This window comes from Rhincodon typus, chromosome 4 (assembly GCF_021869965.1).
Source record: "Rhincodon typus isolate 14 chromosome 4, sRhiTyp1.1, whole genome shotgun sequence".
Classification (NCBI taxonomy): Eukaryota; Metazoa; Chordata; class Chondrichthyes; order Orectolobiformes; family Rhincodontidae; genus Rhincodon; species Rhincodon typus.
In genome coordinates, this window is record NC_063335.1 from 73,957,621 (window position 1) to 73,982,560 (window position 24,940).

The 24,940-nt window shown below is 40.4% G+C and overlaps 1 protein-coding gene across 2 annotated transcripts in view; it reads right to left on the reverse strand.

Annotated features, from left to right (window-relative positions):
- esco1 (establishment of sister chromatid cohesion N-acetyltransferase 1) overlaps positions 1 to 23,953 on the reverse strand; it is a 41,705-nt gene extending 17,752 nt beyond the window's left edge. The window contains exons 1-4 of one of the 2 annotated variants that reach the window (XM_048595729.1): positions 23,698 to 23,953; positions 16,976 to 19,529; positions 4,305 to 4,413; positions 2,075 to 2,141 (exon numbers count right to left, since the gene is read on the reverse strand). In XM_048595729.1, coding sequence (XP_048451686.1) covers positions 2,075 to 2,141; positions 4,305 to 4,413; positions 16,976 to 19,529; positions 23,698 to 23,741 — 2,774 coding nt within the window. In that variant the 5' untranslated portion in view covers positions 23,742 to 23,953. The remainder of the gene's footprint in view (positions 1 to 2,074; positions 2,142 to 4,304; positions 4,414 to 16,975; positions 19,530 to 23,697) is intronic. The other variant, XM_048595730.1, reaches the window with a different exon arrangement.
- Positions 23,954 to 24,940: the final 987 nt, after the last annotated feature.

The following is a 24,940-nucleotide window of genomic DNA, read 5'->3' on the forward strand; positions in this document are numbered from 1 at the left end:
CCATGATCAGGAAGTCCAAAACCAATGGTCACAGCGAGCGGCGAGCGTTGGAATTCTCTGCTCCAGAAAACAGTTGAGGCCAAAACACTGAATGCTTTCAAGGAGGAGTTAGATATAGTTCTTAGGCTAAAAGGATCAAAGGTTATGGGGAGAAAGCAGGAACAGGGTGGATGATCAGCAATGATCAAATTGAATAGCACAGCAGGTGCACAGGGCTGAATGGCCAACTCTGGCTCCTATTTTCTATGTTTGTATGGTCTATGAGAACTTGATGGGCACCTCAATCATCTCACTAATTTGAATGCTGGAGGAAACAATGGCTCAAATCTTCCAAGGAGTGACAATCACCATCAGATTACCACTCCACTCCTCATTTTTCACTGGCACTTCCAATCCTATGTGGATTGATGTTGAAGCAGTCAGTATTGTCAATGTGAAAGCACTGATTGGCCAGAACCAAACAGATTTGGGTTGTGATTTCTATACTTGCCTACTCAACCACTTATTTACATAGATTTGGTTAGAGTTTTCCATCGCTGGTCTAAAGCCTGCAGAGCAATGTAAATCAACTGGAATGTCAAAGCACTCGTGCACCCATGGCAATGTTTACTCCTCTTCACCCCCCCCAACCATGGACAGTGTTCTTTCATTCCCCTCTTGCTACCACTACCACCATCCACTGAAATATGGCCAATTTCATGTAGTAGAGAGAGATCACTCTTGGCACAGTGTGAGGGGAAGGATTACTATCAGAGGTAATTCAATAGCTCCCAGGTACAGTAGGATAGTTAGGTGAAGTCAAACTGTGGCGCTTATTTTCCCTCACTGTGGAAGCCAAATATACCATGGTGTGTGGATAGTTAGTCATACACCTAAAGCTTGCAGGTAACCAACACCATTCCCCACCTGGAGACAGTGAGCAATCCCCAAAAGCAATCACCAATCTCGTCGCTCCCCTATAGCAATCACCCACCTCTCCCCCAAACCAATCTTTTCACCCGAGTGATCACTCACTCTCTTCCCTCTGCCAAAACAGGCATCAGCTTTCCCTGCCTATGGCAGTGATATTATCCCCTTTTACATACTCCAACAGCGATCACTGGGAACCTCCTCCCTCTCCATTCTCTAACCTCCGACAATAATCCTTCCCCTCACACTCTGCCAACAGTGATCTCTCTCTAGTACATGAAACTGTTGAGTTTCTACAGTGCTTCCACCTTGACAATACTGACTGTTTCAACATCAACCAGACAGGAGTCACAGACTGCAGAAGGTGGTTAAGGAGAGCAGATGCTGCACAGGGACAGCACCAATTGTATTCCAGGACTTAACGGATCAATGATCATGATTCAGCAGGTGGTGACGGTGGGCAGACTGAAGGGTCACTGGCCATATTTCAGTGGATGGTGGTAGTGGTAGTAGTAGTAGAGGGGAATGAAAGAACACTGTCCATGGTTTGGAGATTGTGAAGGGGAGTGAACATTGCTATTGGTGCACGAGTGCTTTGACATTCCGCTTGATTTACACTGCTCTGCAGCCTTTGGACCAGCTATGAAAAACTCTAACCAAATCTATGTAAATAAGTGGCTGAGCGGGCAAGTATAGAAATCACAACCCAAATCTGCTTGGCTCTGGCCAATCACAGCAGGTTAAAAAGGTGCAATCGGCATTTTAAAGTTTCTGCATGAGGGCAATGGGTGTGCTTAAGTCAGGACTTCTCCAGGGTCCCAAGGGACATCAGTAACCTAAGTTGGAGACCTGTTCCCATGTCAAATAGTCATGATCCATATTTGCAGATGAGTAATTAAAAAAAAGTCTAGACTGCAGTTGAACCCATTACCTTCAGCCGTGACTGTCATACTCCTGACCCAAGGCTAACACTTCAACATTAAAGTTTACTATCATCATGTAATAGAAGCATGTACTGTGTATATAATTATTAATGTATAACAGTTTCATGCTAAATGGTCAATACAAGACAACTGTACTACATGCAGTTCCTCACATTATTCATTTATCCAAAGTGGTCTGATAAGTGGTAGTTTCATGAGTATTCTAAAACCATGACAAATACCTTTCATTCATCCTCGATGAATCAGGATTACTAAAGAGAGTCCGTACAGTTTCCTTCAGTAATGATCCTACAATATAATTCAGTAAAGACAAAAGACATATTTGAACTGATCTAAACAGGTACTACAATGAAATGAACATTAGTCTGCAGGGCAAAATATCAAACACAGCATGGGCATAACGCTCAAGTGGTCCATCATGCCAAAATTAACTTGGTTTCCAAACGGTCTACTCAAAGAATTGTGTTGGGGTAAGAAAAATGGGTATAATTTTGATTAAATTACTACATGTGAAAATGCCAATGCAGCTCAAGCAGGACTCTTTCGGAGGTAGTTGGTGCGGACAAGGAGGGAAGAGATGTCATTTGGCACGACACAAATATCAGTAGAATATAAGCGGCACAGTGAGTGTCAGTGAATCGGAGTTCCACAGCACGAAGAGGCCAATCAGCCCATCAAGCACCTATCTACTCTACTCCCATCTTCAAGCACTAGGCCCGCAAACTTGGACACTGCGGTGCTTCAGTAATCATCTAAACACAACTTAAATGTCGTGACCATTCTATAAGAGTTCCAGATACCAGCGTGAAAAAAATTCTCCTTAAACCTACTCTAAACTTCATAGTATTATAAAATCCCCATAGTGTGGAAGCAGGCAATTCAGCCCATCGAGTCCACATCACCCCTCCAAAAAGCATCCCACCTTGACCCCTACCCAACCCTGTAACACTGCATTTTCCCATGGCTACATTCCTGGACACTTTGGGCAACTTAGCTTGGCCTATCCACCTAACCTGCATACCTTTGGACTTCTTGGCCAATATCTTAAATCTAAGCCCATTGATCTCTCTACTCAAGGGAAAAGTTTCTTCCTAGCCACTCTATCTTCACCCCTCATGCTTCTGTGCAGCTCGCAGGTTCCTCTGCCTTCTCTGATTTAAGGAAGTCCTCGGCCATCTAGTCTCCCTTCACAGCTGAAAAGTTCCAGCACAGGTAACATCCTGGTGAATCTCCTCTGCATTCTCTCTAGTACAATCACATGCTTCCTATAGTGCCATGCTTTGATCTGCACACAGCACTCCAGCTGTGGCCTAAATAACATCTCCATCATAACCTCCATCTTTGTGCTCAATACCTTGACTAGTAAAGGCATGTATCCCTGATGTCTTCTTAACCAGTTTACCTTCGTGTCCTGTTGCTTTCAAGGATCCGTGTACATGCACACCAAGGTCCCTTTGATACTCTGTAATTCCTAGGGTCGTAACTATTGTCGTGTACTCCCTTGCCATGTTCGTCCTCTCAAAGTGCATCACATCTCATATTTCATGATTAAACTCCACTTCCCATTGTTATGCCCACCTGGTCCACATTATCCTGTTGTACAAGGCTGTTCTCCACACTACTGACCACAACACCATCTCGAGTAATTTGTGAACTTAGTGATCAAACCTCCTACATTAATGTCCAGATATTAATGTACATATCAAGCAGCAAGGGGACCCTGCACTGAACTTGTGGTACGCCAATGGATTCCAGTTGCAAAATAATTTTCAACCCTCTGCCTCCTGCCACTAAATTGCCCATGGGATCTTACCTTCTTGACCAGTCTGTCAACGCAAGATCTCAACAAAAGCTTTACTGAAGTCCATATAGACTACATCCACCATGCCCTCAGCCACATATCTAGTCATCTCCTCAAAAAAAACTCAATTGAACCTGTCAGATAGGATCAACCCCTGACAAAACCACGTTGACAATATCTCCCACTGACAAAGCTGTTAGGTAAAGAATGTGAAACAAGCCCTTCTGATGGAGCAAAATTTTTTTTGTTCCTTGAAATGGTCTCGTCTGAAATGAATCTACTAAATTCCAATGCAATTTCAATGGACTTCGGCCCACGGATCAATCAGACCAAATTTTACTACCAAGCTTACTCTGTACAACTGACATAGCAAATGAAAACACTTGAGTAGGCATTTATTCTTCTGATGCAGACCGTATCAAATATCACATGGTATTTTACATAATTAATTTAGGAGTTTTATAGAAATTGGACATGTGCACGATAAAGTTTTTTTTTGAAATGTCAAGAATGCATTACTTATGTGCAACAATAAAATCAATAAAACAAAAAGAAGAGTCTTCTGGTTACATATATTCAATATTTGTTTAAACCAAGGAGATAGCATCAAACTATACATTTAACAGCAAGCATAATTTGTTCTACGATACCTTCTGACCCATTTTCCAATTGCTCTTTAACTGGTTTCATTAGTAATGCAGTGGCACAGCTCTTTTCTGGACTACATTCAGGACTCGACTCCAAATGTAACCTAAAACTCTGAAGGAAACAAATCTCTTTCAGGTGGGACAAGGACAGGACAAGAAGGAAAAAAAGTAATTATACAAATCTAACTTTGTCCTTCTGGTAATATTTTACCGCAGTGCTGAAACCCAAGGAACCCACTCACTTGCTTCAGCAAGTGTCACCTGCCCCAACCATAGCAGGGTTTGCAAGTCCAGTATTGGACTATTCAGTCAACTCAGGACCCACGGCACAGTGGAACAAAGTAATTCTTGACCATGAGGGACTGCCTAAAACAGACTGCAGTCCATTTCTTTTTATAAAAATACAAGATTGCTATTTCTTTAATGATACATGACTTTTTAAACTACAAATATGTGGCCTTGAGACAGACGCAGGTGTGACAAAAATTTCAAATATCAATACTAATAAATGAGAAGCTTTCAGCAACGTCCTTTGACTGTAGTTTATACAATCTGGACCATCTTTAACATTCCTTCACTTTACTGGCTATACTGATTTCTGACAGTCTCACTTCAGCTCTTAGCAGGTACAGACTGCAGTAAAGAACTGCTTTCCCAATGTCATTAATTCAGGCCTCAAATAAGTTATCAGAAAATGGCAGGAAAACAAATAACCTCAAGTTCAAGACTCAATTAGCCAAGTTCCTTTCAAGCAGAGAAAATTAAATGCTGAGAAAGAGTCATGTGCAGATGATTATTGAAAATGGAAGACTTCATGATTTTGTTTTCTCTCATACACCTAAAATAGGCTTGCAATAATTAAAATAACTTTGGAAGTATCAAATAGAAAATTACAGAAAAGGCTAACACTATTAGAGGGGAAACCAATATATGAAATAGTTTACTAATCTTTTAAATAGTTCAGTTATCTCAATATTATAAGAGACTAAATAGAAATGTATCTTAACATTTTGGACAGAGGCAATGTGACTGTGACAAAACATACTTTTGAATTAAGATTGTTAAAATGTTCATGCTTTTTAAAAAAAAAGTGGTTTGAATTTGGTTGGGCCGTTTGGTTAACGTTTTAACAATTCTGTGCATTAGGAAGACTTATTTTTTGGTCATGGAAACATGAGCAGGTCCAGCAAGACCAGTACTTCATTTGGCTGATTTCTGGGATGAACTTCGAGGTGGTGCTACCTCATGAGGAAAGCGTGGAAAAGGCTGGTCTTACTGGGACTTCAGAATAAGTAAAAATCTCAAGACGTAAGGTCCTGACAGAACTTGGTGAATGCTGAAAGAATGTTCTCCCTCGTGGGAAAAACTTGAACTGGGCAACAGAGGTCAAAATAAAGCACTCTCTCCAGAGAGAAGTGGAGGTATAACGATTGAATATTTTAATGATAGAGGCTGATGGACTCCCTTTTTAGTAAGATCTAAGGTTATTGGAGCACAGAGCTGAACTCATAGCTGAAGTGGTGCTTGCAAGTTAATTTAACACCAGTTCTCAAAGATAGGAGCTGTACTGCAAGGACGGGCTACATTTGAACAGATGGGGAGCTAATGTACTCGAACACAGGATAAAAGAGTGAACAGTAAATAGAAGAAGAAGAAAATGTAATGAAGTTAAGAGAGACAGAAGTTGTCAAGTGCAGTTTTTCAGATTGGCTGAAAGTTGGTTATGGTATTAGACCGGGTTCTGGTCTGGGACAACTTCTGCTCACTCTGTACATTCAAAATTTACATATAGGATGAAAGTGAACACTGCCCAAATTTGCGGATTATGTTGAAACAAAAGACACTTATACTCTTCAGACAATCTTCACTAGTATGATCCCCTGCACTGACCTAGACCATAAAAGACAATAAGAAATAACAACCACAGTTTGGCTCCTCGAGCCTGCACCACCATTCAACATGATCATGCTAAATCTGACATTCCTCACATCCACCTACCTGCCCTTTTCTCTGTAACACTGACTCCCCTATTAATCAAGGATCCATCTATCTCAAAGTTAACAAGGACTCTGCACCTCTCCCCAAATTCTCTGACAAGGAGATCCAAGACTCTCAACCCTTGAGAGAAGAAATTCCTCCACATTTCAGTCGTAAATTGCACCCCCACCCCTTAATTCTGAGACTATTCCCTCTGGTCCCAGAGTCTCCCATGAGGGGAAAAAGCCTCTCAACATTTACCCTATTAAGCCCCTTAAGAATCCTATATGTTTCAATTAGATCAGGTTTTATTCTTCTAAATTCCAATGAGTAGAAAGTCCCAACCTGTTTAGCCTTTGATCATAAGACAATCCCTTCATTCCAGGGATCATCTGAGTGAACTCCTCTGAACTGCCACCAATGACATCTTTCTTTGAATAAGGGGGCCAAAACTGCTCCAGTACTCGAGATGTGGCCTCATCACCCTCTTGTACAGTTGCAGTAAGATTTCCCTACTTTTATATTCCAACCCCCATGAAATAAGGGGCAACATTTCATTAGTCTTCCTGATTACCTGCTGTACCTGCATGCTAGCTTTCTGCATTTACTCTAAATACTCTAAATCCCTTTGTGTTGCCACTTACTGTGTTTTTTCTCAATTGAAATAATGCTGTTCTTTTGTTCACTTTGGAATGGAGAACAACTTCACATTTTCACACAGTATACTCCGTTTGCCAACTTTTTGTCCATTTAATCAATAACCATCTAAACTGTTTGCATCTATCTTGTGACTTGCCTTTCTACCTATTTTTGCAACACCTGCAAATTTGGCTAAAATACATTCACTTCCTTCCTTCAAGTCATCAATGTATATTGTCGCAGTCCCAGCGCCGATTCCTGTGAAACTCCACTGGTTACAGTTTGCCAACCTGAAAAAGAATCCTTAATCCCCACTTGCTATTTCCTGCCCATTAGCCAATTCTCATCCACGCCAATATACTAACTCCAACACCATGTATTCTTATTTTACAATTTACTATTTTGTGAGGTAACTTCTGAAAGCTCAAACACAACACACCTACTGGTTCCCCTCTATCCACTCTTGTTGAGACTTCCTCTCAGCAAAAACATATCCCAGTAAGGAAGCAAGATTTGAAGACAGTAATAAGCCAACCATAGCTAAGCAGGTAAGTTAAGGGTCATATCAAGTTGAAAGAAAAAGCATTCAAGGAGGCAAATGTCAATGACAGCCCTGAAGACTGGGATAAATTCAGAATCTAGCAAAGATGGCAAAAAACTAATAGAGAGAAAATGAACTACGAGAGCAAGCTAGTAAGGAAAAAGGACTGATAACAAGAGCTCTGATTAATAAATTAGATATGATTTCTGTTTCATGAAGCCATGTGGACTCTGCTCAATTAGATTATGATTTTCCAAACGTGCTACTACTTCATTAATAATTGATTCCAACATTTTTTCAACAACAGATGTCAAGCTAATTGGCCTATAGTTATCCGCTTTTTGCCTCCCTCCCTCTTTGGCGTTTTCCAATCCCCGCATCGTTCTCCAAAATCCAAGGATTTTTGGAAAATTACAACCAATCCATCCATTATTTCTGTAGCAACTTCTTCTAGGATTCTAGAATGCAAGCCATCAGGGACTAGGGAACTTATCTGCCTTTAGCCCATTAGTTTGTCTAATACTACTTCTCTAGTGATGGTGATGATATTTAATCTGACCCCCGTATTCTTAAGGGGATGTTCAAAGTATCTTCCACCATAAAGACTGATGCAAAATATCTGTTTACCTCCTCTTTCATTTCATTGTTTCCCCATAACTATCTCCCCAGATTCATTTTCTAAGGTACCTATGTTCACTTTGAGTTTTCCTTCATATATATTTAAAGCAGCTCTTGTTGTCAGTCCTTTATTTCTTGCTGGTTTGCCCTCTTAGCTTATTCTCTATTATCCTTGCATCTTTCCTCCGTTGCTGAATTCTGAATTTATCTGTGTCTTTGGGTCTGTCACAGACACTTACCTCCTCAAATGCTTTTTCTTTTCACTTCATATGCTCCTTCACTTCTTTGCTTAGCTATGGTTGGTTTATGCCTTTCTTAGAATCTTTCCTCCTTCCTGGGATAAATTTTTATTGAGAGTCATGAATTACCTCCTTAAACATCAGTCACTCTTGCTTACTGTCTTTTCTGCTAATCATTCTGCCCAGTCCACTTTAATTAACTCTATCCTCATTTCATTGTAATTGCCTTTATTTAAACACAGATGTTTCCAACCCCAAATTTCTCACTCGAATTGACTATAAAATTCAATCATGTTATGATTACTACCTCCTCGGGAACTTTGACTCTGAGGTCATTTATTAATACATTACACATTACCACATCACGAATAGCCTATTCTCTGGTTGGCTCCATGACATTTTGCTCCTGGAAACAATTCCAAATACACTATGAATTTGTTGTCATAGCTATCCTTTCCAAATTGATTAACACAATCAACATGAGCAAACTATTAAATAGGTAAAATAGGAATTTAGGGAGGAAATTGCAGGGCTCTTTACAGAAATACTTGTAGCACTTATAACTACAGGTGAGGTGCCAATTGACTGGACAGTGGCTAAGGTTATGCCTTTGTTTAAGAAGGGTTGCAAGGAGAAGCCTGGGAACTATAGACTGCGCGTTGGACTTCAGTGGTGGGTAGGGATGTTGGAAGTGATTCTGAAAGATAGAATTTATACGCATTTGATGAGGCAAGGAATGATTAGGTATAGTCAGCTTGATTTTATACAAGGAAGTAGTGTCTCACAAACTTGATTTGAGTTTTTTGAGGAAGTAACCAAGAAGGTTGATAATGTCTACTGCTCTGCCATTCGTTCACTTGGATTTCATCAAGTCTTTGACAAGGTTCAGTATGCTAGACTAATTAGTAAAGTTGGATCACATGGGATTCAGGGTGAGCTTGTAATTGGATACGAAATTGGCTTAACGGAAGGAGACAGAGTGATGGAGGGTTGTTTTTCAGATTGTAGGCTTGCGGCCAGCAGAGTCCTACAGAAATCGGTGCTGGCTCCAATGTTGTTCGTCATTTATATAAATGATTTAGATGATAATATAGAAAACATGGTTAGTAAGTTTGCGGATGACACGGAGATTGGTGGTATAGTCAATAGTAAAGAAGCTCTTTATCACTTGGGTCAAAGGGCTGAAGAGTGGCAGATAGAGTTTAATTTAGATAAATGTGAGATATTGTATCTTGGTAAAACAAACAAAAGGAAGACTTGTACAATTAAAACTAGGGCCTTGGGTAGTGTTTTAGGACAGAGACACCTAGGGCTTCAGGTACATAATTCTTTGAAGTTTGCATCACATACAGATAGATGATTAAGAAGGCATTAGCACGCTTGCCTTCATCGTTTAGACATTGGAGTACAGGAGTTGGGACATTATGTTGAGGTTGAACGAGACGTTGGTGAGGTCTCTTCTGGAGTACTATGTCCAGTTCTGGTCGCCCTATTATAGGAAGAATATTATTAAGTGGAGAGGGTTCGGAAGAGATTCACCAGGATGTTGCCAGGAATGGAGGGTTTGAATAGGAAGGCAAGACTAGGACTTTGCTCAGTGGAGCACAGGAGGCTGAGAGGTGACCTTAGGAGGTTTACAAATTCAGAGGTATAGACAAGGTGAATGGCAAGTGCCTTTTCCCTTGGGTGGAGGGATTTTGAGACTGGGGGCATATTTTTAAGCTGAGAGGAGAAAGATTTAAAAAAGACAAGTTTTTTTTTAAAAACAGAGTGTATCCTGAGTGGAATGAACTTCCAGAGGAAGTGGTGGATGCAGGTACAGTTACAATGCTTAAAACACATTTAGATGAGTACATGAATAAGAAAGGTGTGGAGGGATATGGGCTAAGCGCAGGCAGGTGGGACTAGTTTAGTTTTGGATTATGGTTGGACCGAAGTGTCTGTTTCGCTGCTGTATGACTATGACTCTAGGTTAAATGTAACTCACGAAGTTAAAAGTATGAAAGATAACCTCATGGAAACATATAGGAGTCATAAAGGGTTTGACAAGCTTAATGATAAGATGATGTTTCCCCTCATGGAAGAGTATAGGATCAGAGGCATAAAGGGGCCCAAATTTAAGATTGCAACGAGGAAGGATTTCTTCTCTTTGAGCATTGGGAGTTTTTGGAACTACTTGACACAGAGAGCTGTGCGGCCAGCCTCCTTGTGCATATTTAATACTGCGATAGATCGATACATAAACAATAAGGGAATGGAGGGTTACAAGAAAAAGGGCAGGAAAGTATATATGAGAAATGCTCAATCATTCAAGATCTTATTCATGAATAGAGCAGGCTCAAGAAGCAAAACAGTCTACTCCTGTTCATATTTCTTATGGTGTTACAGTCATAACAGACCTCTGCAGGAAGTTGGCAAGATGGTGGAATAGGCAGAAAAGTGACAAATTGAATCGAGAAATGGTGCACTATGAAAACTAAAAGTGAGGGAAGAACGATCAGATGTTCTAGAAAAGCAGAGAAGTTTGAAAATAAACGTCATAGTATCTCAAGTAGGTAACTTCAGTGAAAAAGATCATACCAAGTCTTCAGGGAATACTGAACCAAAATTTTGTGGTTAGCAATGAAAACCCCCGAACAGTATTTTTGGATCTACAGCCATTGAAAATGTAGAGAGGTTTGCACTCAATTTGCTGAAATTAGGAAGCTATTTTGATGCAGGCCCTACACGGAAGATCCGAGAGTGAAGGCAGCAAACAGCAATGCATCTGATTAACCAGTTGGAGAATTCTTTAGGGGGCAGTAACAGTTGGAATACAATTTCATGCTAACACATATACGCAAAACAAATAAATAGGAAAAATAAATAAGATGAAGGGAAAATGGAAACAAATGAGTACTAGAGAAATTGCATTGAAATGGATGAGCCCCAACTGATGGGGAGTTTAATGTGTATATGTCCTGCAAGCACTGCAACTTCACACCATTCCATATCATTGAATGCAATGTTTGTAATAGTGAAGCAAAGATTCTGGAAGAGCAGTGCAACTTAATTTCTTATTAAACTGAATGTTGTGGTCAGTATTACCAGCTGTCCATTTTATACTTTAATAGCTATTAGCACCCAGTGCTTCGCTATTAAATGAAACCAATGTCATTAATTTATTTTACAAGGCAATTATTCATTATTGGATAAGATTTTGGAAATAATAATCAGGGAAGGAAAAACATTTTTTGGAGAGGTTTGAGTTAGGTAAGGAGATCCGATGCAGACGCATGAAGGCAAGGTATTGTTCAACTAATCTAAATTTTTTTGAAATATCAGATCTTGCAGAAAACAGGACGAGAAGTAGACCATACAGACATCGTGCCAGCTCAGCCGTTTGGTATGATCATGCCTAACCTTGGGCTTCAACTCCACGTTCTCACCCATTCCACATATCTCTTCTAGATCTAACAGCTGCATATCTAAGGTTTATGAATGTATTCAATGTAGCACTGAAAGTCTTTCTGCATACAGAAAGACAATTCACAATTCTTTAAGTGAAGAAATTTATCATTTCAGTCATAAATGATCACCACCTTATCTTGTGACAATGCCAGTGTTGTAGATTCCCAGGCCAGCAGAAATAGCCTCCTAGTGTCTAACCTGTCAATCGCCTTCAAAATCCTGATGTTTCAATGAAATCAACTCTCACTTCATAAACCCAATTTAGTCAGCCTCTCATCTTTGGCCGCTGGAATGAAAGGGTTGTCCTATCTAGTGAACATTCACTATACTGCCTCCAAAGCAAGTAAATTTCTTTTGTGGTTGTAGACATGCTCGCCAAGCCGGTAGATTTGGATGCAAACGTTTCGTCACCCTGCTAGGTAACATCGTCAGTGCATCATACATTTATGATATATAAATAACAAGTGGGACAGAACACCCACGCTTCACCGGAGGTGCACTGACAATGTTACCTAGCAGGGTGACAAAACATTTGCATCCAAACCCACTGGCTCAGCGAGCGTATCGACAACTTCATCCACAACCTGAGCTACAAATCTTCTCAAAACTTTATATTTTTTTTGTATGCTGACTGAAACTGCACAGTTTTCCCAACGCGGTCTTATCAAAATCCTCAATTGTAGGAAAACACCCTTACTCTTGTATTCCAATCCACCTGTAATCAAGGGCAACACATCATTTGCCTTCCTAACTACTTGCAGTAAATGCTTGCAAAATTGTATTTCCAGCATAAACATACCAAAATCTCTCTGAACATCTACATTGAAGTTTCACACCTTTTATTCCTTTGAGTAAAGTGAATATCCTTACACTTCACCCACATTATACTGCAAACTGTTTACCAATCATCAAACTTGTCTATATCTCTTTATAGCCTGCGTCCTTAGTTTACATTTCACCTAGCTTTCTATCTTCAAACTTATACACTATCCATTGCCACTTCATCTAGAGTATGAATATAAATTGTACTTAAGAGGCCACAATACTGAACCTCATGATAATCCAATAGTCACAGTTTAAGTTGAAAATGTCTCATTCATCCCTAATCTCTGCTTCCTATTCATTAACCAATCATCTTAAACATGTTAATTTGTTATGCCCAGTTCCACAAGTGTTTATCTTGCCTAATAACCTTTTGTGTGGCACCTTCCCGAGTTTCTTTTGGAAATCTAAATAACTAGAGGTTCTCTTATTTATCCAATTGCTACATCCTTCTCTAGCTCATGGCTTCCCTTTTGCAAGTTGAAGCTGCTCTTCCTGACTTCCTCCTCACCTGCAGAGCTCTTTCTCACAGCAGTGTTTAAGAGAGAGAAGTGGTAAGGTGTGGAGAAGGTCCATGATATATTATTAGCAAACTTGTGTTCTAAAGTGGTCAGAACCATATAAAGCCCCAAGTTCGATTTGTATTTCTATACTGTATGTATCAATAAAGGGAGACATAGTTTTAGTTTCATTCTTGAGTTCTCAGAGGGACAATGCGTTGTATGGAAATTTATTGACACACATTTAAATAAGGCTTTGGAAACCCCTGAATTAAATAATTAAGTGCTCAAAAAAACAAGCACATGAGACAAGAGAAAAATTCTGGTAATAAAAATGTCCTATGACAAAGAGATACAGAGATACGGCCATCCAGAAAGACAACAAGCATGCAGGTTACTTTCAGAGAGAGAAGGTCATTTTGATAGAAAAATGGCCTGTAAAACAGCAGTATTAGTTAGCAGTCTAAATAGTCAAGGCAGAGGGAAGGTCCTGAGCGTGTTAATTGCAGTAAGACAAAAGCTCCAAAAACAGAAGGCGTGGAAGAGCAGTTTAAAGAATCCTTGTTAAGAAATATGTGAACTGTGTTAGCATTTTAAGGCTCTCGTGAACAGGACTGCCACACTAAGTTTTGGGTATCTGTAATGGTGATATTTATGGTCAAAGGGATGAATCTATATTTCTCATATTTGTTATAAGACCACTTCAAATAATTTTGTATATTGTAACAGCTGGTGTTTAATTTTTTTCTTTTCGTTTAATAGACTGAATGTTCTTTTGTTGAAAGCACTTTGGGAATCTCTTTATAAGTTTAGTTCCGGCCCACAAACAAATATTAAGTCAGATTTCACTGTGGGACTGGATATGTCCAACATTCTCACCAGATACAAAGGAAAGAGGCAGTAAGCAGAATGTTCAGTAAGAGGGTGGGTCAGGAACCAGGACATGAGATAAGCCAGAGGATCAAAGAGCAGGATCAAGCTAATAGCAAGCTGAGGGTCACCAGTAATTGGGAGGATCAATGAGTGCGAGAGGCCAGAACCTGAACTGAGGAAAAGGCTGAAGTAGTGAGCAGGAGGCAAACAAAGGTGGCATATTTCTTTATTATTCTAAGTTATAAAAAAAGTTATTTAATTTACTAACAAGAATTTAGTAATGTAAAGTAATTCAATTTACAGGACATTTTTCCTGAAGAGCAAGGTCCCAAAGAATCCAACTACAACTTTTACTTTGGTTACGATGGTACAATCAGATTCACAAAGTTATGGTTTCAAAAACAATTACAACTTTGAGTGAGGACTTAATTAATTTCAATATTAAACTTAGCATAGAATATATTATGATTACTAGTTTCCAGCAGATCCTCTATTAATATTATTAATTAGTCTGGTGTCATTAACCAATACTAGATCTTAAATACTTTTATTCCAGATGGTTTCATAATGCATTACTCCAGGACATTATCCTGAAAATATTCTACAAACCTTGCTGGAGTCCAATCTGTGTGAATTAAAATCCCCTACAATTATAACACTACCATTCTTCGAGCTCCAATCATTTGTTTAATGCTTTGACCAATGGTATAATTACTTCTAAGTAATCTAATGAGACAATTTTAGGTATCAATTTTGTTCTAAGAAACAGCTATTTCAACATTTACTGCCCTGAATATTTGCTGCCCAATTTTCTTCATTGTTAATTCCATTTAATGGAATATAGGTTCATCAGGAATTTAAACCAGGGTCTCTCTCACACTGATACAATGACATTCTTGGCTGGGTTTGTGATACAACAGTAATGTTTCTGACTCCAAATCAGAAGGTTGCATGTTCAAGTCACATCTGGCTCAAGCTTTACTACCGCTCAAGTCCATAGATTTCCTAGCAGTTAATTGCAGGGGGCTGGTTATAATTTAAGGGCTTTTCTGGCACAGTGGCAGTGTCCCTAATCATGAATCCAGAAACCCGGGTTCAAGTCCCACCGCTCCAGAAGTGTGTAATAACATCACTGTACAGGTTGATTAGAAAAATAGGTTAAATTCAAAAAATGAGACAATCTTGTTGCAGGAAACAGTCCTCAAATGAGCAATCAGGTTGATTAAAGACATGCAATTGATATGTCCTAGATTAAGAAACATTTCATAAAGGACCACATGAAAACCTGATTAGCAAAACTGAAGGTCATGGAACGAGAGTCTGTGTCAGTTGGGTTTTTTTTTAAAATGCCATTGTTTACTATCGTGACGAGTCAGTGCTAGCTCCATTTTTTTGGTTGATATAAAACGGTTTGGTTACTGGAATATGGAGTAAAAATTCAAACTTCCCTAATGATAACAAACAAATCATGAAATAATACTAAGAGGACTGTCCCTTTATAGTTGCTGAATTAAAACCTGGAGTGCTTTCCCTAACAGCGTTGTGGCTATATCTACATCAAATGGACTGATCAAGCAACCCCTTCTCCAGGTCAGCTAGGGACGAGCAACAAAAGTTAGCCTAGCCAGCAAAACCCATACTTACTGAATAAATAACGATGAAAAAAAATGAGAACCTGCTTCTGAAGTGCTGGAAGTGGAGACAATTCACGTTTTTGGAACGGAATTAGATGGAAATAAGAGGAATAAATCTGTGGTAGAACAGGGATAAAAACAACGAACTTGAACTCTCTGAACTATTCTACAGAGTTGACATGGTTACACTGTGCCAATACTTCTATGGCATGTTCTGAAGTGGATGTGGAGCCCTTCAATCAGACAGGAGGGTGCAGTATGCGAACATCTAAGGCTCTTGCCCAACATTCCTGCTCTAAATCAACTGAGTTCCTTAAGTAGACAATAGTTGCCTACTGCTGCTGGTATTTAACCAACAGCTGTGGGACTTGCCACACAAGGAAACTGACAAGTAAACCCATAGGGAAAATCTTCTTTCGTGTGCATAAATGGACGAAGCATCAGGAATGGGATTGCCAGCTGGTCATTTGGAATTCACTACTCTAGAAAACTGTGGATACCCAATTGTTGACTACATTCAAGTTGGACTCTGCTCAAGTTTTGGTTACTCAAGAAATTACAGGTTCTGGAATGGTACAGGAAGATGGAGTTAAGCTAAAACATCAACATGATCAACATCAACAGTTTTCCCAAAAGATTGGGAAAACTGGGTCTGTTTTTATAGAATCCCTACAGTGTGGAAACAGGCCCTTTGGCCCAACAAGTCCACACCGACCCTTGGAGCATCCCACCCAGACCCATCCCTCATAACCCATCTAATCTACACATCCCTGAACACTACAGGCAATTTAGCATGGCCAATCCACTAGCCTGCACATCTTTGAACTGTGGGAGGAAACCGGAACACCTGGAGGAAACCCACGCAGGCATGGGGAGAATGCGCAAACTCCACACAGACAGTTGCCCGAGGGTGGAATCGAATCCGGGTCCCTGGCACTGTGAGGCTGCAGTGCTAACCAATTAGCCACTGTGTTGCCCATTTATTAGAACAGACAAGATTAAGGTATGATTTGACAGATGTTTAAAATAATGAAGTGATGGGAGATGAAAAAAATAAAAGAGGACTGTTTTCAGTGATTGCAAAGTCTACAATGGACTACATTGCCACAAGGTAAAAAGGCCAGGAGCAAGAGAAATAATGTAATTCCTAACGGAGGGTTGGGTCAATCGAATGGATCACTGGTGTACGTAATTGAAACATAGATCATGCCAATATTTAAGGATAAACTAGATCCTTAATTAAAGGAGAAAATAGGACTACTGAATGTCTGGAAGACACTGGGCCTGAAAACACATTTATAGTAACAGTTGGAAATTACAGCAAGTTCTGCCATACCATGACAATCAAAAAAGCACGTATTCCATTGAAAGGCAAAAATACCTCATCAGCTTCAGATTCAGTTTCCATTTTTGGCATCTCTGTCTCATCCTCTTTTTTGTCAAACAACTTTGCTAGTTTTGTTATTTCTTCAGGTGTACTGTTTTCGGACGATTTATGATCGCTATTGGTGGATTTCCCAACTTCCACTTGAGAAGTAACAGTTTTTGATTTATGTCGCTCATACGTGATAACACTTTCTTCTTTGGTCGGTACAGGCACTCCGTTTGGCAGTTTCACTTTCTCAACCTTCCTAATTGTTCGAACTACTACTTGTGAAACAGCTTGCCTAACCTGCAAATTTCTAAACTTATTATAGGTAGAATTGATGGTGGTTAGTTTTTTCTGATCAGTTTTAATTTGCTTAATTCTGGTCCAACTGTTCCCTCCCTTATGTAAACTATATCTTGTAGTTATGTATTTATTATGCTGAACAAGTTTACGTTTCACACATTTTTGTCCTGAAAACTGAAATCTGTTTAGGCTGGAATAAATTGGCTTTGCCAGTTTGGTTTTCTGAATATCTTCAGCGATTATGGCTTCTGGTTCTTTTTGAATATTTTCATCTTCTGTCTGTGCAGATTCCTTTTTTACTGAAAGATCAAGAGTGTCAGAAGCTATCTCTTCTGCAATTTCTTCACATAGCTCAAGAATACTTTGACGTTTACACTTTGCATCATTTTCAGTTTGCAGACATGGGATTTCCATACCTGAGTTTGGAGTAGAAACTGCATTGTTAGCTTTACAAATAATTTCTGATCGTTTTGAATCTTGTAGGTGCTCTTTCAGAGAATTATTGGGCTTTTTCTTATTTTGCGCAACATTATTCATAGATTTGTTTTGTTTCTTTACAGGCGGTTTCACTCCACTTTTTCCCTTCATATCTTTGATACTACAATTTGCTGTGGCCGATTTCTGAACCTGATCTTCCAAGTTTTTCCCATTTTTTTGCAATCTTGTTTGTGAAGCACCTTTTCTGATTTTTGTTTCAGATAGGTCTTGAGGAACTGGCTTTCCAGATAGAGTCTTTTCTTGAGGAACTTCTGAAACAGTTGAAGTCTTATTAATTGAAGGATTTTCTTTGTTGCCCAGATTAATCTTTCTTTCACCTGCAATACATGCCACTGTTTTGACAACTCGTGTGCTTTGTTCTTTGGGAATTGAAGCTTTTGCTGCTGGAGGTTTTCTCCCAAATTTACCATCTAATTTTGTTCCTGCATCATTGGAAGCCCTCTCTTTTGGAGTTTTCATAACTTTGTCCTGCTTTGTTCTTCCAAGCTTACTTTCTACTTTAACTTGTTTTTGCATCGGCAAAGTATTTTCAGGACTTTTAGAACAGAAATCACTAAATGCCCTTTTTCTCAGTTTTCTTTGAGCAGGAAATACACTGGCCTTGCTGTCTATGGTAAAGGATGATTTTGTTGACAAAGGGCTTGGATTCAGTCTCTGAGATGATCTAGTTGGCCTTTTGATCAGTATTTGGTTAGCCTCAGATCGTTTTACTACCTGTGGAGCATTTTCTTTTGTATGCTTTTGACCAGACCTATTTTGAGGTTTTACCTCTAGTTTGAGCTCAAGCTTATCCTTACCAGTGGAGTGATGCTGTGATGATTTTAATCTTATTGTCTTTTTTTGCTGAAGCTTCTTTGCAGATTTTGTGCTAATCTGTGTCTTCACAGAAGTTTTCTTAGAAACTTTTTTTACCACTGTTTCAGAAGCTTTACGTGAGGTTAATTGTTTAGCACGATTACTCTTGCAAGCCACAGTTTTAACTGTGTTATTGTTAGGCTGCTTCACAGAGGTCCTAGCAGTTACTGACGAAGATTTTAGACCTTTCTTTGCAGGGCTCATTTCGGATACCCTCATGGTTGACTTCAGTTGACCTTGAACATTTTTCTTTGACTGTAATTTGTTTGTTGCAGCTTTTACAGTATTTACAACCATTTGAAGAGATTTTGTTTTAGATGATTTGCTTGACTTTCGTGGAACGTTTTTCTGAGAACAAGTTTTTGAGGACATTTTTAAAGGAAGCTTTTTAAAGGTGGCCTCTTTGGAAATACGCAGATCTTTTTGAGAAAGTTGTGACTGCGAAGCTCGATTACTCTGAGGCAACTTCTGTGAAACTTTCACTGGCATAGATTTACATACAGTTTTTGTGCGCATTTGTTTTTCTCTGGTTTTACTTTCAAGCTGTAAATTGCAAGATCTCCTCCTTGATACTGGGGGAACTACAGTTTTCTTTTGATGGGAAGACTTCAGTAATGCACATTTTTTAATCAAAGCTTTTGTAGATTTCTTCTTCAAAGGAGCCATTCTTTCATTTTTATTAGTGATCAGTTTTGTGCCTTTCCCCTTGCGTTTTGCAGTTATTTTTGCTGATGATGTGTTTGCTTTAACAGTTCCTTTAAGCAATTTCAAAGCTTCTTTTTTAGTGGAGGCCCTCTGCAATTGAACAGCTGACTGCTTTGCACACTCTCTAAATCCAGATGTTGTCATTTTTTCAGCCAAACGTTGCTTTTTGGTTGAAGGTCCACCTCTTGTTGATTCACGACTTGACCTATTAGATAAGTTATTGGTTAGCGGTGGTATTTTCAATTATTAATTCAGAGGAAAGTAAAACTGAATAATATTAAATCATGCAAAACAAAATAGCAGAAATTGCTATTTAGGACACAGGTAATCTAATCAGACTGTTAAGGTACATTTCTGGGGAGCTTTGGGGTGCGGCTGAGGAACTGGAAAGAAAGAAACTAACTTATTTGTAACTCCTTCCTCTGAATTTACTTGCAAAGAATAGACTCACCCAATCTTGCCCTCCTACGATTTCCCTGTAACCCTGCATTTTCCACGGCTAATCCACCTAACCTACGTATCCCTGGACACTTGGGCAATTTAGCATAGCCAATCCACCTAATTTGCACATCTTTGGGCTGTGGGAGGAAACCCGAGCACCCAGCGGAAGCCCACACAGGCGCTGGGAGAACGTGTAAATTCCACACTGTCGTCCAAGGCTGGAATTGAACCTTGGTCCCTGGTGCTGTGCCATTGTGTCGGTAATTGAGAAAGTATTGAAGACACTTAAATTACTCCCTATCCAAGCCCTTAACATTATGCTAATCCCAGTCTATGTTTGGAAAGTTAAAATCACTTATTATAAACCTACTATTTTTACAGTTATCTGCAATCACCCTGCATATTTGCTCAATTTTCTGCTGACTATTCAGGTGCCTATTGTGCAATCTCACCAAAATGATAACCCCCTTCTTATTTCTCAGTTCCATCCATACAGTTTCATTGGATGATCCCTCAGCAATAACTGAAGTACTGCCGTGATATTTTCCCAATCAGAAATGCCACTCCTCCTCCTCTCTCCTTCTATCTACAGCATCTGTACGCCAAAACATTGAGTTGCCAGCCCTGTCCCTCGCTCAGCTATGTTTCTGTAATAGCTATGATATCCCAGTTACATGTTCCCATCCATGTCTTCAGTTCATCTGCCCTACCTGTCAGGTCTCGTGTTGAAATAAACGCATTTTGATTCACCAGTCTTCCCTGCCATACTCTTGCCTGCCTTGTCTATTTAACATGCTCTCTAACTTCTGTACTAGCCTCAACCTTCTTTTGTTTCATCACTGTTTAAGAGTCCCAGCCTTCCGCCTAAAAAAGGGCACAGTAGAGAAAATGAATGGACTACAAAATTGACACAGGAGGAAATATTACAAGCCCCAAGGTCACTAAGTCAATAGTCACCTGGAAAATAGGAAATCATGGCATCCAAGGCAAAGTGACACACTAGATCCAAAATGGGCTGAGGCAGGAAGCACAGAGTGACAGTAGAGGGATGTTTTGCACCTGGAAGACTGTTTTCAGGTTGTTCTGCACATCTTGGTGAAGAGGCCCTTGTTTTTTGTGGTGTATATTAACGATTTAGACTTAAACGGGGAGCTATGGCCAAGGAGGTCATGAATGACAAAAACTGATATGGTGGTAAAAAGTGAGGAGGACAGACATAGAATGCAGGACCATATCAACAAACTGGTCAGCAGGGAACAGCAGTGGCAAATTAAAGAAAATATGAGGTAGTGCACTTGGTGAGAGCTAACAAAGCAAGTGATTACACTATGAATAGTAGACTCGCCCACTTTAAGGGCATTTAAATGGTCATTGGATAAACATATGGATGATAATGGAATAGTTTAGGTTAGATGGGCTTCAGATTGGTTTCACAGGTCGGCGCAACATCGAGGGCCAAAGGGCCTGTACTGCGCTGTAATGTTCTATGTTCTATGAATGGTAGGATTCTTCAAAGTACTGAAGATCAGAGGGACACTGGTATGTGTATTGACAAATCCCTGAAAATAGCAAGGCAGCTAGATAAGGTGGTTAAGATGACATATGGTATACTTACCTTTACTAACTGAGGCAGGGAATAAAATGATAAGAAGTTAAGCTGAAACTACATACCAAATTGGTTAGGCCTAAACTCCAGTAACATATGCAGTTATGATCACACATATAGGAAGGATGTTGCCAGGACATTGCCTGGGTTGGAGGTTCTGGAACAAGGAAAGATTGGATAAGCTGTTTTCCTTGGAGCAGCAAAGGTTTGAGAGGGGACCTGATGGAGGTATATATGATTGAAGGGCATAGAAGGTGGATAGGAAAGCAATGTCTACTGACACCTGCAACTATGAGCAGCTCAGCATTAACACTAAGCTGGAAACATGCACAATTTTTGACCCGATACATCATCTCAAAATTTTGGCACCTTATGCGGAGGGATTTTTTAAAAAAATTCATTTGTGGGATTTGGGTATCGCTGGCTGGCCAGTATATATTGCCCATCCCTAGTTGTCCTTGAGAAGGTGGTGGTGAGCTTCCTTCTTGAACTGCTGTAGTCCACCTGCTGTGAGTTTACCTACAATGCATTTAGGAAGGGAATTCCAGGATTTTAACCCAGCTGCAGTGAAGGAACGGAGATATAGTTCCAAATCAGGATGGTGAGTGACTTGGAGGGGAACTTGAAGGTGGTGGTGTTCCCATATATCTGCTTCCTTTGACCTTCTAGATGGAAGTGGTCGTGGGTTTGGAAGGTGCTGTTCGAGGATCTTTGGTGAATTTCTGCAGTGCATCTTGTAGATAGTACAGACTGCTGCTACTGAACAGTGGAGGAGGAGGGAGGTCACACTACACATGAGCAGAGAAGAAACAGGACACTGAATATACAGCATGGGCATTCAGAATCACTCATCAGTCCTCACATTCTAGGTCTCCTGCTGGAATCAAAATAGTGATGAATGCCATTTTTAATATTGGCAGCCATCCCACTTGTTTCAGCACACCTGCAGACACTTCAAGAATCATATTCAGGAGCACATGCAAGGGTCTCACTACAGTCCACTGCACGTACTCCGTAGTGTCAGCAAATGAAACATTTTCAATTCATTGAGGGCTCAATAACCAGACAGCACAACTTAAAGCAGAAGTTAGAAGGACAGTTGAGGACACATTCACTCGGAGCATGCTAGCAGTCTGCAACTCTCTGCCTAAATGAGTGGTTAAGCCAGAAAGTTTCATTTTAGCAGCTTTTAAGATATCCCCTTGTGCTGCCACCACCTCCAGGAATACGGTCCAACAGCTGGAAATTGAGATAGTTCAGTCGATAGTTTAGTTGATCGGCACAGTCACAACGGGCTAAATGTCCTTCTTCTGCGCTGTAAACCTCTATGTCTATGGTTGGAACCTAAATTGTAGGAGGATACAGAGAGGCTTCAGGGAGATGTGAGGAGGTTAAGGACACAGGCTAGAATATAGCAGATGGGATACAGAGTGTGTAAAGTTTTCATTTCCTTATTTACATGTTACTTAAAGCAATCAATTAAGAAGGCAAATGGTACATTTGCTTTAATTACAAGGAGATTTGTATATCTTGTCACAGTTGTATAAAGCCTTGGTAAGACCACAGTTTCAGTCACCTCATCCAAGGAGAGGTGCGCTTATTATAGAGGGACTGTAATGGAAATGTGATCAGGAGGAATTTCTACAGGATGGTGCCAAATCTTCGGAATTATTTACCCAAAGGGGCCGTGGAAACTCAAACACCGGATAAGTTTAAGAAAACTAACTACGTGAAGGGATATAAACAGTGCGGGAAAATGGCAGGATGAGACTGAATGGCCGAGCAGGATCGACAGCTAATAGCCCACTCCTGCCAGATGACTGGGATACAAGTTTACGTCAGTTAAAGGCTAGTAGGAGTCACTTTCGTTCCGTCCAGTCTAACTAGTGGTACTTCACAAAGTCTTGCTGTCTTCAGAAATTGAAAAATACCACTGGATGGGGATGTTAGCAACATTTCATGGAATCCATTCTTTTCATCCATTAACAGCCACACAAAAAAAAACACGCTGGGCAATCAGAAGACAAAATGCTTTCCAGGCTATAAATAAGGTTTCGCTTCGCATCATACCGTTTGATCAATTTAAAACGGGAATATCACAACGGCGGTAATGTGCGTTAAAACAAGGAGTACAGACGGAAGCGGAAACTGACCGCAACATGGCGGTGCCGGTTCGCCTCGACAGCAGCTGCAGCAAACAGAGGCCCTTCCGCCCCCTGAAGTAGGAGGGTGCGAACCCTGAGCAGCAACCCTCATTTCTTTCCCTCTCTCCGGGCTTGGCCTCTCGCTTTTGTCCCCCGGCGCGAGCCTTTAACCAGATACTCACCCACGCTCTGCACTCCGGGCCGCTTTCCGCTTCCGCGCTGCCATTTTCTGGACGATGGAAAACGAAACTGTACACACGGCGTCTGAGTTGCTGCCTCAGCCTGTCACATCCCCGGCCGCAGGCCCTGACACCAAAACCCCAGCCTCCAGCTCCAGGCCGCACGCATTTTCCGCTGAAGACATTACGCCGACGTGAACCCCTTAGCACGCGTGCGCAACCCGCCGGGGGCGTGGCTCTATACCACGTGACGGCGAAGGCAGCCAGGGGTCGTGTTAGGAGAGGCTGGCGGGAAACTAGCACGTGGAGGTGTTTTACAGGGATTGCAGAAGAGGCGATGAAGCGTACACGAACCGGAGCACCAAGATTGCAAGATATAGAAAATGCTGGGAACATCTGATAAGTCAGTGGCCACATCTCCAGGTGGAGAAAGGTCGTTAATGGACAGGTTTCCAGCCTCCACCGCAAACCTTTGATCAAGACGCATCAAATTTGTCTGAATTTTCAATCATTTTTGAAAATGAAGGGCTGTGTCGTGTCCTTGCGCTCTCCGATGACAAATAGATGCCAAAAGAAAATGGGTAACAGTTAATACATTAGATTGAAGATGCTGGCAAATGGAAATGGTACAGCCAGTAAGTAATTAATAGCACAGATAGACTGATGTGATTTATTGCCATCACGTACCTAAATACAGTGAAAAGTTTTGTTTTGTGAGCTGTACAGGCAGATCATAACAAACAAAGACATGAAGAATTTTCTGAAGAAGGGTCTAGGCCAGAAACATCAGCTTTCCTGCTCCTCTGATGCTGCTTGGCCTGCTGTGTTCATCCAGCTCTACACCTTGTTATCTCATGAAGAATGTAAGGTGTTTAGACAGAGCGAGGCATACGAGGTTACGACTGCAAAGGGGGTAGACAGAAGCAAGGTCACCGTTAGATTTGAAATTAGAGAGGTCCATTCAACAGTGTAAATCACAGAACCATTATAGCACAAGTATTGGCCTGAATTCAGATTCTGAGTCAGTGTTGATGTGTTAAGATTTTGAGGGCTAAACACCGAATCTATGATTGCAACTGAATTGAAGGATTGATGTTCACTTCTGGATTTTGTGCCACAAAGCTGTGCAGCAGGGGGTTCATGAATCAGCAGTCTTCCATGTTGAACACTGATTTAAGAAGCAATGAGGGTGGCAAGGTCACAGAATGAACTCCGGGTGAGAAACTTCAAGGTTCGTCATTAAGTG